This window comes from Phyllobates terribilis, unplaced genomic scaffold, assembly GCF_046119375.1.
Source record: "Phyllobates terribilis strain yellow unplaced genomic scaffold, ASM4611937v1 Scaffold_5__5_contigs__length_657084704, whole genome shotgun sequence".
In the NCBI taxonomy this organism is placed as follows: Eukaryota; Metazoa; Chordata; class Amphibia; order Anura; family Dendrobatidae; genus Phyllobates; species Phyllobates terribilis.
Window position 1 is genome coordinate 548,074,063 of NW_027362765.1, and position 13,015 is coordinate 548,087,077.

Here is a 13,015-nt window from a genome sequence, read left to right on the forward strand (position 1 = left end):
CTTCAGTGAACACTTTAAAAAATAAAAAATGTGTCAAAAACAATGCTTTTTCATCATGCTGCCAATTAAAAAGTGGATTAAAACGCGATCAAATGTAAAATGTAAATATAAAAGTTTTTATGGTGTAAAAACGGCAAAACATAAAAACAAAACAGAAATTTGTTATCGCTGTAATTGCACAGACCTGAAGAATAAAGCTATCTAATAATTTATTCCGCATGAGAAATGGCGTAAAAAATAAAGAAAACCAATTCTTTAACTACTGTTGATTTGTTTATTCGGCCTCCCAAAGATCGCTGTAAGACTCAGACCACATTTATATTGCGCTCTGTGCTGAGCACTTACACCGTGTAAATCTCTGAAATACGTGATTCAGGCCGAACTCCAGGAGAAGATTCCCTATAATGAGGCAGATGGACGCCATCTGGCCTATGATCTGGCAGTGTCCATCTTTTTAGGTGTGCATAAAAGTGCAGTCAGACACAATTTTTTGCACCTCTAATAGGAAGGATACTGCAGAATGGAGACAGAGTCCAGAGTAACTTTGCTGCCTCATTATAGTGATTTGATATGTCGGGTGCGTCATTTGAATCACGTCAGCGTAGGCAGATGGATGACCTGCCTACGCTGAGTACAATGTTCAATCATTTTTATTATAAAATAACAATTTTGATTAAATGCAAGCACTATACAGTACACCTGCTTCTTTAATAAAAAAAAAAGAATTTATTAAAAAAAGATTCACAACGAACATATTTATGACTTGTTGTTGGGCAATACATTTCAAATTTCTATGCACATAATATTAGTAAAACAGGCACTCATGAACTTGTTCATTCAAGTCTTAGGGATTTCCAATAAATAAAGCTAATCTGGAAAAAGATTATATTAGTACATTCACCATCATCTTAGTTTACCATGACTAGCATACTATATTCTCTTACATCTCCTTAAGTCAAGAATTTAAGCATATAGGTCAAGCCTCCAAGAGGACATGTTGTCATGTGGATATCTTTCATTACATATCTAAGTGACAGTTTTTTAGTCTTTCCTTTATTTAGAACTGCTTATACTGGTGGTTGTACAGTTAGGTCCTTATATATTTGGACAGAGACAACATTTTTCTAATTTTGGTACTAGACATTACCACAATTGAATTTTAAACAAACCAATTCAGATGCAGTTAAAGTTCAGACTTTCAGCTTTCATTTGAGGGTATCCATATTAAAATTGGATGAAGGGTTTAGGGGTTTCAGCTCCTTAACATGTGCCACCCTGTTTTTAAAGGGACCAAAAGTAATTGGACAATTGACTCCAAGGCTATATCATGGACAGGTGTGGGCAATCCCTTCGTTATGTCATTCTCAATTAAGCAGATAAAAGGCCTGGAGTTGATTTGAGGTGTGGTGCTTGCATTTGGAAGGTTTTGCTGTGAAGTAAACATGCGGTCAAAGGAGCTCTCCATGCAGGTGAAACAAGCCATCCATAAGCTGCAAAAACAGAAAAAACCCATCCGAGAAATTGCTACAATATTAGGAGTGGCAAAATCTTCAGTTTGGTACATCCTGAGAAAGAAAGAAAGCACTGGTGAACTCATCAATGCAAAAAGACCTGGGCGCCCACGGAAGACAACAGTGGTGGATGATCGCAGAATAATCTCCATGGTGAAGAGAAACCCTTTCACAACAGCCAACCAAGTGAACAACACTCTCCAGGAGGTAGGCGCATCAATATCCAAATGTACCATAAAGAGAAGACTGCATGAAAGTAAATACAGAGGGTTCACTGCATGGTGCAAGCCACTCATGTGCATCAAGAATAAAAAGGCTAGACTGGACATTACTAAAAAACATCTAAAAAAGCCAGCACAGTTCTAGAAGAAGATTCTTTGGACAGATGAAACCAAGATCAACCTCTACCAGAATGATGGAAAGAGAAAAGTATGGCAAAGGCGTGGACAGCTCATGATCCAAAGCATACCACATCATCTGTAAAACACTGCGGAGGCAGTGTGATGGCTTGGGCATGCATGGCTGCCAGAGGCACTGGGTCACTAGTGTTTATTGATGATGTGACACAGGACAGAAGCAGCCGAATGAATTCTGATGTATTCAGAGCCATACTGTATGCTCAGATCCAGCCAAATGCAGACAAACTGATTGGTCGTCGTTTCATACTACAGATGGACAATGACCCAAAACATAAAGCCAAAGCAACCCAGGAGTTTATTAAAGCAAAGAAGTGGAATATTCTTGAATGGCCAAGTCAGTCACCTGATCTCAACCCAATTAAGCATGCATTTCACTTGTTAAAGACTAAACTTCAGACAGAAAGGCCCACAAACAAACAGCAACTGAAAACCACAGCAGTGAAGGCCTGGCAGAGCATCAAAAAGGAGGAAACACAGCGTCTGGTGATGTCCATGAGTTCAAGACTTCAGGCAGTCATTGCCAACAAAGGGTTTTCAACCAAGTACTAGAAATTAACATTTTATTTACAATTATTTAATCTGTCCAATTACTTTTGGTCCCTTTAAAAACAGGGTGGCACATGTTAAGGAGCTAAAACTCCCTAAACCCTTCATCCAATTTTAATGTGGATACCCTCAAAGAAAAGCTGAAAGTCTGAACTTCAACTGCATCTGAATTGTTTTGTTTAAAATTCATTGTGGTAATGTCTAGAATCAAAATTAGAAAAATGTTGTCTCTGTCCAAATATATATGGACCTAACTGTATGTCTCAAGAATGGTTTCCATTTAAAAGAGAATTACAGACCAATATAATCTTAGACCAATGTAATTTAAACAGTTAATTTTCCTGAACACAGGTGCAGATACAATGTCACACAAAGCTTTTTTTCAGTTAGTATTATTTTATATTATTTTACCAGCTTTCACAATATGAATATTGATTTCAACACTGAGGTGAGATATAAAATCTTTGTAATTTCAAAACACACATGATGACACAGTTACTTAACAATACACAATTAATAAAACAGCTCCCTGATCTCTGTACAGAGGCCATGCCCAAGACTGTGTGACTTAACACAGGTTTCAATCTGATTAATACCCACCGCTGATCCTGCTCAGAGCTCACTGCTTTACCTCAAGCTCCATACTGTAGAACTCTGGTTTCAGTTTATTACCGCTTGTGTCTATATCTTCGTCCACATAGCTCTTGATTAGCACTATGCAGTGAACAGAAGCATCAATATTGTCAATGTTTCTGTGTCTGACCCATATAGCAGAGCTTTTGAGTCCAAGCAGTCCCAAACCAGTGGTGTGTGGCACAACAGGAGATAGTTTCCTCTGTAACTGGGGGTGCTATAGATGCCCCAGTTACAGTAGAAAAAATATACAGTAAAGGGAAAAATATGTTCCCAAAAATTCTTTTTATCATCACTTAGGACAAAATAAGTAAGAAATGTGTTCATACAGTATATAAAACATCTAGAAAATAAAGTAATAAAAGTTTTAGTCCAAAAAATGGACCACTAAATCAGATTTATTTTTAAAAATAAAATGCTCTTTATTACATACATATAACAAGAAAACAAAAATCCCTTATATATTAGACATCCACATGTCCATAAGAACCTGGAAAATTCATTCTACAGGTTATTTGCTGTGAAACAAGAACAGTAAAACATATAAAAATTAAACCAAAAATTGTTTTTTTTCTATAATTGCATTGAAAAATAAAAATTATATAAATGACGGTATGTGGCAATTTATATGTACCCCAAATTGGAAATGATAAATAATACAATTTTGTTTTGCATAAAACAAAGCCTTATATTGACATGTCAATGAGAAAAAAAAAAATATTATAGTTTTGAAATGCAGGAAGGCAAAAAATGTCCGGTCATTATGGCCCTTGCATGAGTGGTCCTTAGGAGGTTAATAAAGGAACAAGAAAACATTTAAAAGGATCAAGGAGAAGAAACCCATCTGTTCCCTTTGTTCAATCACTGGTTGTTATCCTTAACCATAATTTTCTACTAGATTAAAAAAAACAGGAGTGTAATACATTGTTACATTGTTTTTTAACTCATCATAACAGGATGGCTGCAATATACAATGGGGATATCCATTCCAATCTCTCATCAAACTTTGCTTCATATTTACTAACACATTTAATTGTAGTTACATATCATCCAATCATGATTAAATTGTGATAAATTAATTACTCGATAATATATAACACTTCAGCACAACGTCTTCATGCAAAAGCCCTAAACGACAGAGAGGAAGTAGAAATGCATACGGCTTTTTTTTCTTTTTAACACCCTGAAGAGAGTTCAAGCAAATTGAAAGCAGCACATTCAGAAAGTAATAATGAAATCCCTCTTGTCCATATTCTGAGAATGGAAAAGGAAGATCAAAGGCTCATGGTGAGACGGTGCTATAGACAGCATATTAAAGAGTCATTTCTTTTCTACTGCTCAATTACTAAAGACAACTTGATTTCTCAGGCTGACACAGATGCACATGCTCCTAAAAGAATCAACCATCAGAGTTATTCTTAGGCCACTTTCACCCAGCAGTATTTTGGACAGTATTTAGCGTATTAATATGACCTAACCAGCTATGATAAGATTTGTAATAGAAGCGGCAGCACTTATTTCATGCTTTGGATCCACTCTCAGTTTGGCCTTTAAAATACTGATGCAAAATATTCTCATGGAAAATTGGCTTTAAATGGAAATGCAAGAGTTTTTACCAATTTTGGCCTAACAGGGTAGATATTAAGTGCAAAATTATTGAGCGGCTAACTTCTGGTTGGTCTGCTTGTCAAAACAAGAGTCATGAATCTTCTGTGTGAATGTAGTGTTGGTCGAGTATGTGCGTTAATGGTCAATTAATTTTCTATGAGACTTCTGGATATAGTTGTATGTTCTAACAGCAAAATGTTTAACCACCACTTCATTGTCAAGGGATTTGTCCCTGTTGTGTTCTGGAAATTGGTTGGGGGTCCAGCAGTCTAGTGGATAGGTGAAGTGATTCTTGTAATAACTCTTTAAAACCAGAACACAATTTTAAGCAATATTTTTATACTGAATATCATATCTTCCTAGCCAGTCTATGTTATTGTGTCCACCAAACAAAAGACGTAAACTGTCTGAACGGAGGCCAAATTCAGTCATATTAACTTTACTTTGATGTAATGGGTTAAAAAATGTTCAATGAAAACAAAACTTTAGAAGTTGTTCTTGTACCTAGTGAAATACTGATTAAAATCTTTTTTTCCAAAAGGGGTGTACTCATTTATGCTAAGAAATATATATATATATATATATATATATATATATATATATATATATATATATGCAGTACAGACCAAAAGTTTGGACACACTTTCTCATTTAAAGATTTTTCTGTATTTTCATGACTTTGAAAATTGTACATTCACACTGAAGGCATCAAAACTATGAATTAAGACATGTGGAATTATATACTTAACAAAAAAGTGTGAAACAACTGAAAATATGTCTTATATTCTAGGTTCTTCAAAGTAGCCACCTTTTGCTTTGATGACTGCTTTGCACACTCTTGGCATTCTCTTGATGAGCTTCAAGAGGTAGTCACCGGAAATGGTCTTCCAACAATCTTGAAGGAGTTCCCAGAGATGCTTAGCACTTGTTGGCCCTTTTGCCTTCACTCTGCGGTCCAGCTCACCCCAAACCATCTCGATTGGGTTCAAGTCTGGTGACTGTGGAGGCCAGGACATCTGGCGTAGCACCCCATCACTCTCCCTCTTGGTCAAATAGCCCTTACACAGCCTGGAGGTGTGTTTGGGGTCATTGTCCTGTTGAAAAATAAATGATGGTCCAACTAAACGCAAACCGGATGGAATAGCATGCCCTGCAAGATGCTGTGGTAGCCATGCTGGTTCAGTATGCCTTCAATTTTGAATAAATCCCCAACAGTGTCACCAGCAAAGCACCCCCACACCATCACTCCTCCTCCTCCATGCTTCACGGTGGGAACCAGGCATATAGAGTCCATCCGTTCACCTTTTCTGCGTCGCACAAAGACACGGTGGTTGTAACCAAAGATCTCAAATTTGGACTCATCAGACCAAAGCACAGATTTCCACTGGTCTAATCTCCATTCCATGTGTTCTTTAGCCCAAACTTATCTCTTCTGCTTGTTGCCTGTCCTTAGCAGTGGTTTCCTAGCAGCTATTTTACCATGAAGGCCTGCTGCACAAAGTCTCCTCTTATCAGTTGTTGTAGAGATGTGTCTGCTGCTAGATCTCTGTGTGGCATTGACCTGGTCTCTAATCTGAGCTGCTGTTAACCTGCGATTTCTGAGGCTGGTGACTCAGATAAACTTATCCTCAGAAGCAGAGGTGACTCTTGGTCTTCCTTTCCTGGGGCGGTCCTCATGTGAGCCAGTTTCTTTGTAGCGCTTGATGGTTTTTGCAACTGCACTTGGGACACTTTCAAAGTTTGCTCAATTTTTCGGACTGACTGACCTTAAATTCTTAAGTAATGATGGCCACTTGTTTTTCTTTACTTAGCTGCTTTTTTCTTGCCACAATACAAATTCTATCAGTCTATTCAGTAGGACTATCAGCTGTGTATCCACCTGACTTCTGCACAACACAACTGATGGTCCCAACCCCATTTATAAGGCAAGAAATCCCACTTATTAAACCTGACAGGGCACACCTGTGAAGTGAAAACCATTTCCGGTGACTACCTCTTGAAGCTCATCAAGAGAATGCCAAGAGTGTGCAAAGCAGTCATCAAAGCAAAAGGTGGCTACTTTGAAGAACCTAGAATATAAGACATATTTTCAGTTGTTTCACACTTTTTTGTTAAGTATATAATTCCACATGTGTTAATTCATAGTTTTGATGCCTTCAGTGTGAAAGTACAATTTTCATAGTCATGAAAATACAGAAAAATCTTTAAATGAGAAGGTGTGTCCAAACTTTTGGTCTGTACTGTATATATAGGCACTGTATATAATATATACATATATATATATATATATACATAGAAATATATATTTACATACGGTGCATACATTCATATGCACACACCTCAACATTGAAACTGCAACATGAAGTAGAAAAAGTCATGCAATTATGATCATCACAGGATTGATAGACATGTGATATGCAAATAATGAAAAAGTGGAAGCAGAATTTCTAAAACATCTTGATTTATTCAGTATCAAGTGTGAACGCCACGTGCAGAAGCACACATACTTACATGCCTTGGCTACTATCAATGAGGTTATTTATGGTTGTCTGAGGAATAATCTACCACGTTGAATGACAGTTGGACACACAATTCATCAAGATCCACTGCTGGCAGCTTCCTTTGCAATTGCTAATCAATGACAACCAATGTAGTCTATAAGAAACAAGTCCAAGGAGGCTGTAGGCCACGGTAGCACATTTAGGCCATGCAGGCTGCTTACAATAGCAAAAGCAACATGTGGCCTGGTGTAGTAATATTGAAAAATGGCTCCTGGGGAAGTTTGGAGAAAAAGCTGTACCACTCTTTCCAATCTCAAATCAATGTAACGCAGAGCTGTTTGTGTGCCTGGAATGAAGACTAGAGAGGTGCGGCTATTGTACACTATGTCACCCTACAACATATTCTCAGAAATAGGACCAGTGTGACATTCCCATGTGAAGACCACTTCATTGCATTTGTAAGGTGGTCTCTAAACTAATCTCCAACTACCATTGTGTCCAGGACAAAAGCGGGACTCACAGTAGCCATTTATCAATACGATAACACAAGGCTGCCTGTTGTTCGTGCTACTCTAAGTAGCCTGCTTGGCCAAAGGCTTAGTGCCCATGATGTAGAAATGAAGCAGAAATTTTCCTGAGCATTTCTGCATCTCCTTGACAGAAAAACGCATGCGGTTTTTACATGCGTTTTTGACTTGTATTTGACCCGTATTTGCATGCGTATTTGCCATGCGTTTTTCCAATGCATTGTATAGGCAAATACGCATGCAGAAATGCACAAGAATTGGTCATGTCCGTATTTTTTCTGCGAGTAAAATCTGCGCAGAAAAAATCCTGACCATGTGCACAGAACTTGCAGAATGTCATAGGAAGTCATGGGATAAGGTATGTAATGCGTTTCTGGAGCGTTTACGCTCTGCAAATAAGCACCAAAAAACGCACTAAAAACGCATCGTGGGCACACAGCCTAAATGTGCTACCTTTCCCTACAACATCTACAGACTTGTCTTTTTATCCTGTGATTTTTTTAATTCCATGACTTTTATTTTTCTTTCTTTCAATTTCAATATGAAGGAGTGTATATTCTTTTAGCATTAATTTAAGAAAGATTAAGTTAATTTTAAAAGACTTTTTTGCCCTCCACCCTTTTTTGTTGGTAAATAATTATCTTCTAGATGTAATTTAGGTACTACACCCCAAAGTAGTAGTCCCCAACTTTTTACTTTGAGACCCACATTCAGCTCTGAGAGAGGGTCGCCATCCACATTCAGTGTACTCTGAGCAGTGAGATCCATATCCCACTTCACCCTCCACAGTAGTGACACCCGAGCCCCCATAACGGTATAATAAGAGCCAAAACAGCCCCATAGAAATCACACTAAGGCAGTAAACGTACATCAGGGATTCCCACTTTACCCCCATTTGAAATTCTCACATCAGGCACTCCTATCACACTATTGCATCCTGCTTTATGCAATCCTTTAACTGGCAGTATCATCATATATGCAGCATACCACACTTAATTTATCTCTCCAACCCTTCAGCCAGTATATGTGCATCTAGATCTGCTCTTCTGTATGAGGCTAATCGCAAAAGTCACCATCTGGAGACCTGCTTTTCAAAGCGGTTTCTTAAATGTGGCGCTAATGCAACAAGATGACAGACAGTTGCAAACCACACATCATTGGCCTCTGACCTACATGTGACTCTCAAGCCTCTGGATGGGGGCCCCTTGCGCTAAGGGATTTATTAATGATTTTGTTTTCTGTAACACTAAGAGAAGGTAGAAGAAAAACAGAGTCCTTATCCACCAGGTGAAGTGGGTTAGTGAAGTGAACCTATCAGTAAAGGAGTTGCATAGATTCTACAAAAGCATAATAATAGAACCGTATTAAAGAAAACTATTTAGAAAACTGCTAACCTTTTCTTACAGGGGTTGTCCAGTCTAAATTGATAAGTCTGCAGTCGCCCTGTGTGACTGCAGACTTATGAAACTCCCCAGCGCACGTAATGAGCACTGCGAGGATTCAAGGGTTTCTGAGCCAGGACTGGCAGGTACATACGGGTAATGCATACTCCCGACCAGAGCCCATCTAGTGGGTGCGGCCTCGCTCTATACACTTGTATTCAGTGAGGAAGCATCCACTAGTCAGCTGCGCCCACTGGATGGTCATGTCACGGCCGGACAATCCCTTTAAGGAAGCACGAAAACAATATAAAACTGAGTGCACAGCTGTACGTAGTCATTATGGAGTCACTGTTTCCAAGTGTTCCATCAATGATTGAGCAGACAATGCTGTTAGGATGAAGAGCCTTAAATAATTTAACTATCAACTTCTAACTACCCAAACCATTCGCTTGACGTATTTAAATCGTAGAATATAGCAAGGTAAAGCTAGCAAAGGGAATTCTGTAACTATTCCAGAAAAATGATTCCTAAAGATGATATTTCTATCATGTAAGCCCATGGTGAGAAATGTATTTACTGGAGGATAATGAGATGTCCCACCAGCAGAGGATCATGCAGCAAGATAGCACACAGCGACTGTCTGTTTAGGGAACACACTTGTGTGATCCATGCTGAACAAGCCAGAAATGGCTGCAATTAAATTGGCACAAACAGCTAAGTGATTAGAACCTGGCCCGCTGGGTCAATGATGAGATCTGTACAGCTGCCCTGTGCCAGTTATTTCTATTCCTATTTAAAATACAACCACAGTTTCAACATTGTTATAACATAGCAGCAACTTTCATAGTAAGATTTATAGTTTTGGTAATTCTCATTCATAAAGTGAAAAAAACACAAATATATGAGCACAACATATAAAACCTACACAGACATAACATGAAGCGACTGGCAGGTGAAATGAATAACATTGATTTTCTCATTATAATGGCACCAATTTTCTTTTAGAAAACTTAGCTTTCATCTTAATGTCACTTTATCATGTACTACCTATTTAAATATGTTAAAAGTATACCCCTTCATAACAATATTTCCTAGAAGTTGCCCCTTGTGTAAGACTATATTCACCCATCCATGTGAAATGTCTATGTGCTGCCTGATTTTTTTATCGGACAGCATAGAGACCATAGGGGTATATTCATATATCCATTAAAATCATGACTCTTAGTGTGAGATTCATGAAACTTAAAGGGAACCTGTCATGTAAAAAACAGCAGATATGGGGTTAATGTGCAGGTTATTAGCATTATGAACCCACCATACCGGCACAGAGAGCCCCACTTCCAGGAGAAATAAACTGTATTCCTACTGGCAGGCTCGGGCTTTCAGTCATAGGGGAGTGGCCGGCGCAGCATCAGTCACCGCTCAGTGCATAGTGATAGGTCACTGTAACCACATACCCGGCACTGACTGACAGCCGGCTCCAATACTCAAATTCTGAAAGCCTGAGCCTGCAGGAGGAATAAAGTTAATTTCCTCCTGGCAGCGGGGCTCTCTTTGTGGGCTCCAGGCAAGTTTAGAACGCTATTAACTTACAGATTAACCCAATATCTGCAGGTTAATAGTGTTTTTTTATATGACAGATTCCCTCTTATGCATGTCCTATTCTGATGCAATTTCGAGATGAGAATAGGACATACTCAAGGGATCTGTCCTGTCCGATAAACAATCGAACATCACAGCAACACTTTACAAGGATGTGTGACTTTAGGCTAAGAAAATGTGCTCTACTACACTAAAGAAATTGTTCAGGAATAGATAACGGAAAACGACAAATAGTTGTAGGTGTTGACTTGGCCCCTGAATTACTAAGTTCTCATTGTATTCGAGCATCTGTCAGATGTGCTGGAGAAACAAAATCTGATCATGTAAGTCTCAAATCAAAAATTACAGAAATTAAAGGATCTGCAGTTAGCAACCTTGTGCCAGATAAAAAGACAGCTATATACTGTAGGTGTTGTGTGGAACTCACCATACCTCAACCTATCTGAGGTTCTTGGGTGCAACAAGGTGGAAGTGGGATCTACACAGATTTTAATGCTTTAATTGATATACACTATATACAAAGATTTTGTAGTTGTTAAACATTAATTAACACATTACACACAATGTCGTATCAAAAATTAACTTGAGATATTCAATGGCATATACAGTAAATGCATTGACTGTCAAGTAAAAGTTGTCTACCTCAAAGTAAGTAATCCCATGAATGCCAAGTTAAAGTTCACTGTGTATAAAATCATTGTAGTTAACAGTTCAAATACATATGAACATCAACAATTAAATTAAGCCTTTACTAGTTAATATAGCTAAACACGTACCTCTGCAATGCGCACCGTATATGGCTGGCCATGGAAAGTAGGAGCGTTGTCATTGACATCACCAACCTGGATGCTTACTTTGCCTTTAATAACCTGAAGATTGACCAGAAGTAGGTGCATTAAGTTAATATGAATAAAGAAGAAAAAAGCCGTCAATTACCATTATCCAACATTACAGCTAAGTAAAGGACAGAGCCATGTATCATGAACAAAGATGAGAAAATCTCCTGAAATTAGTTTCAGGAAGATTCTTTTTAATCAGCCAGCAGATTCTATTCAGTTAAAATAAACTTTGCTTGAATCAAAAATGCCCCGATTGCCATAATTATGCTCCATGATCTCTCCAGACCCAAAGCAAAATAAACAAAGATGAGGGAAGGGGATAAAATATTAATAAAATACACTACACTCACTTTTTCTAGGCCCAAACCTGCCTTATGCCATCTCCCTATCTACTTCCACGTGTGAATGCACGAGTCCAATGCCGGTCCTCCGTGCCATCACAAGGGGGATGATGCACAGCTTGACGAGGGTCTCCAATTCCCCAAGTGACCTAAATTACAGGCCACAGAAGAGCCGGGGCAGAGAACCAAGGAGTTGCACTGGTGTAAGACAGGTGAGGACCTGAGACATGAGGTAAGCATAATGGTTTTATTATTTTAATTACTTTTAGAGTCTCAAAAGCTATTATTTTTCTAGATTCGTGTGATTTTGAAATTTTAGGGAAATTCATAGCTAATTTGAATTTTTTATAGATTGATTTCCTTCAATTATCTATGCATATGCTTTTAATTACTTCTCTAAAGATAATTTTACATATTTTTATGTCTGACTGATAGCGCAGAACATTGGACCACAAGGGTTGACCCCAATTGATAATTCCATGTCCGTATGCTTTATGTCTGAAGACGACACAACGATCAGCTGATTAATAAAGAGGCAACTGATGAAAATCCTGGTGATGAGCTGTAGGGTTATTCCAAGGCAAAACTTATATTACATGCCAGACATTAAAATAAATATATGGATAGGCTGGACGGAGCGACAAACACTTATTCCTGCACTGGCGATCACTAAACAGTTTGTCCTATGCCCTATTAGGCCACATGAATAAGGTTCCAAAGAAGACATAAAAATTTGCCACACTTCTTATCGAATCTACAGTATATCACTGCACCCAAATCCTTGTAAGTTAAGAGTAAGAACACCTATACCAGTGCTAAAAATGAACATCACACAAGCTCATATTTTATTGGCCAAATCTCGGTTCAGCATGGTTCATGCCGGCAGCACTTATACCCAAGACGTTATAAATCTTTTTTCTCCACCCCTTCCATCACATTTCCCGTTATCTTGTCCTGTTTTACCATTCATAGATTTTTATGCCATGAAATGAAAAAGTCATACATACCCCCTGGCTGTCACTGACAGAAAATTCAACTGTGAATTCTGATTTAGTCTGAAATGAAAAGGAAGACAAAATAATACGATTAGAAATAGTGTTTATCTT

The 13,015-nt window shown here is 38.2% G+C and overlaps 1 protein-coding gene across 2 annotated transcripts in view; it reads right to left on the reverse strand.

Moving 5' to 3' along the window:
• CDH23 (cadherin related 23) overlaps positions 1-13,015 on the reverse strand; it is a 1,802,240-nt gene that overhangs the window by 1,203,972 nt on the left and 585,253 nt on the right. For both annotated transcript variants that reach the window (XM_073685852.1, XM_073685853.1), the window contains exons 5-6: positions 12,917-12,964; positions 11,506-11,598 (exon numbers count right to left, since the gene is read on the reverse strand). In XM_073685852.1, coding sequence (XP_073541953.1) covers positions 11,506-11,598; positions 12,917-12,964 — 141 coding nt within the window. The remainder of the gene's footprint in view (positions 1-11,505; positions 11,599-12,916; positions 12,965-13,015) is intronic.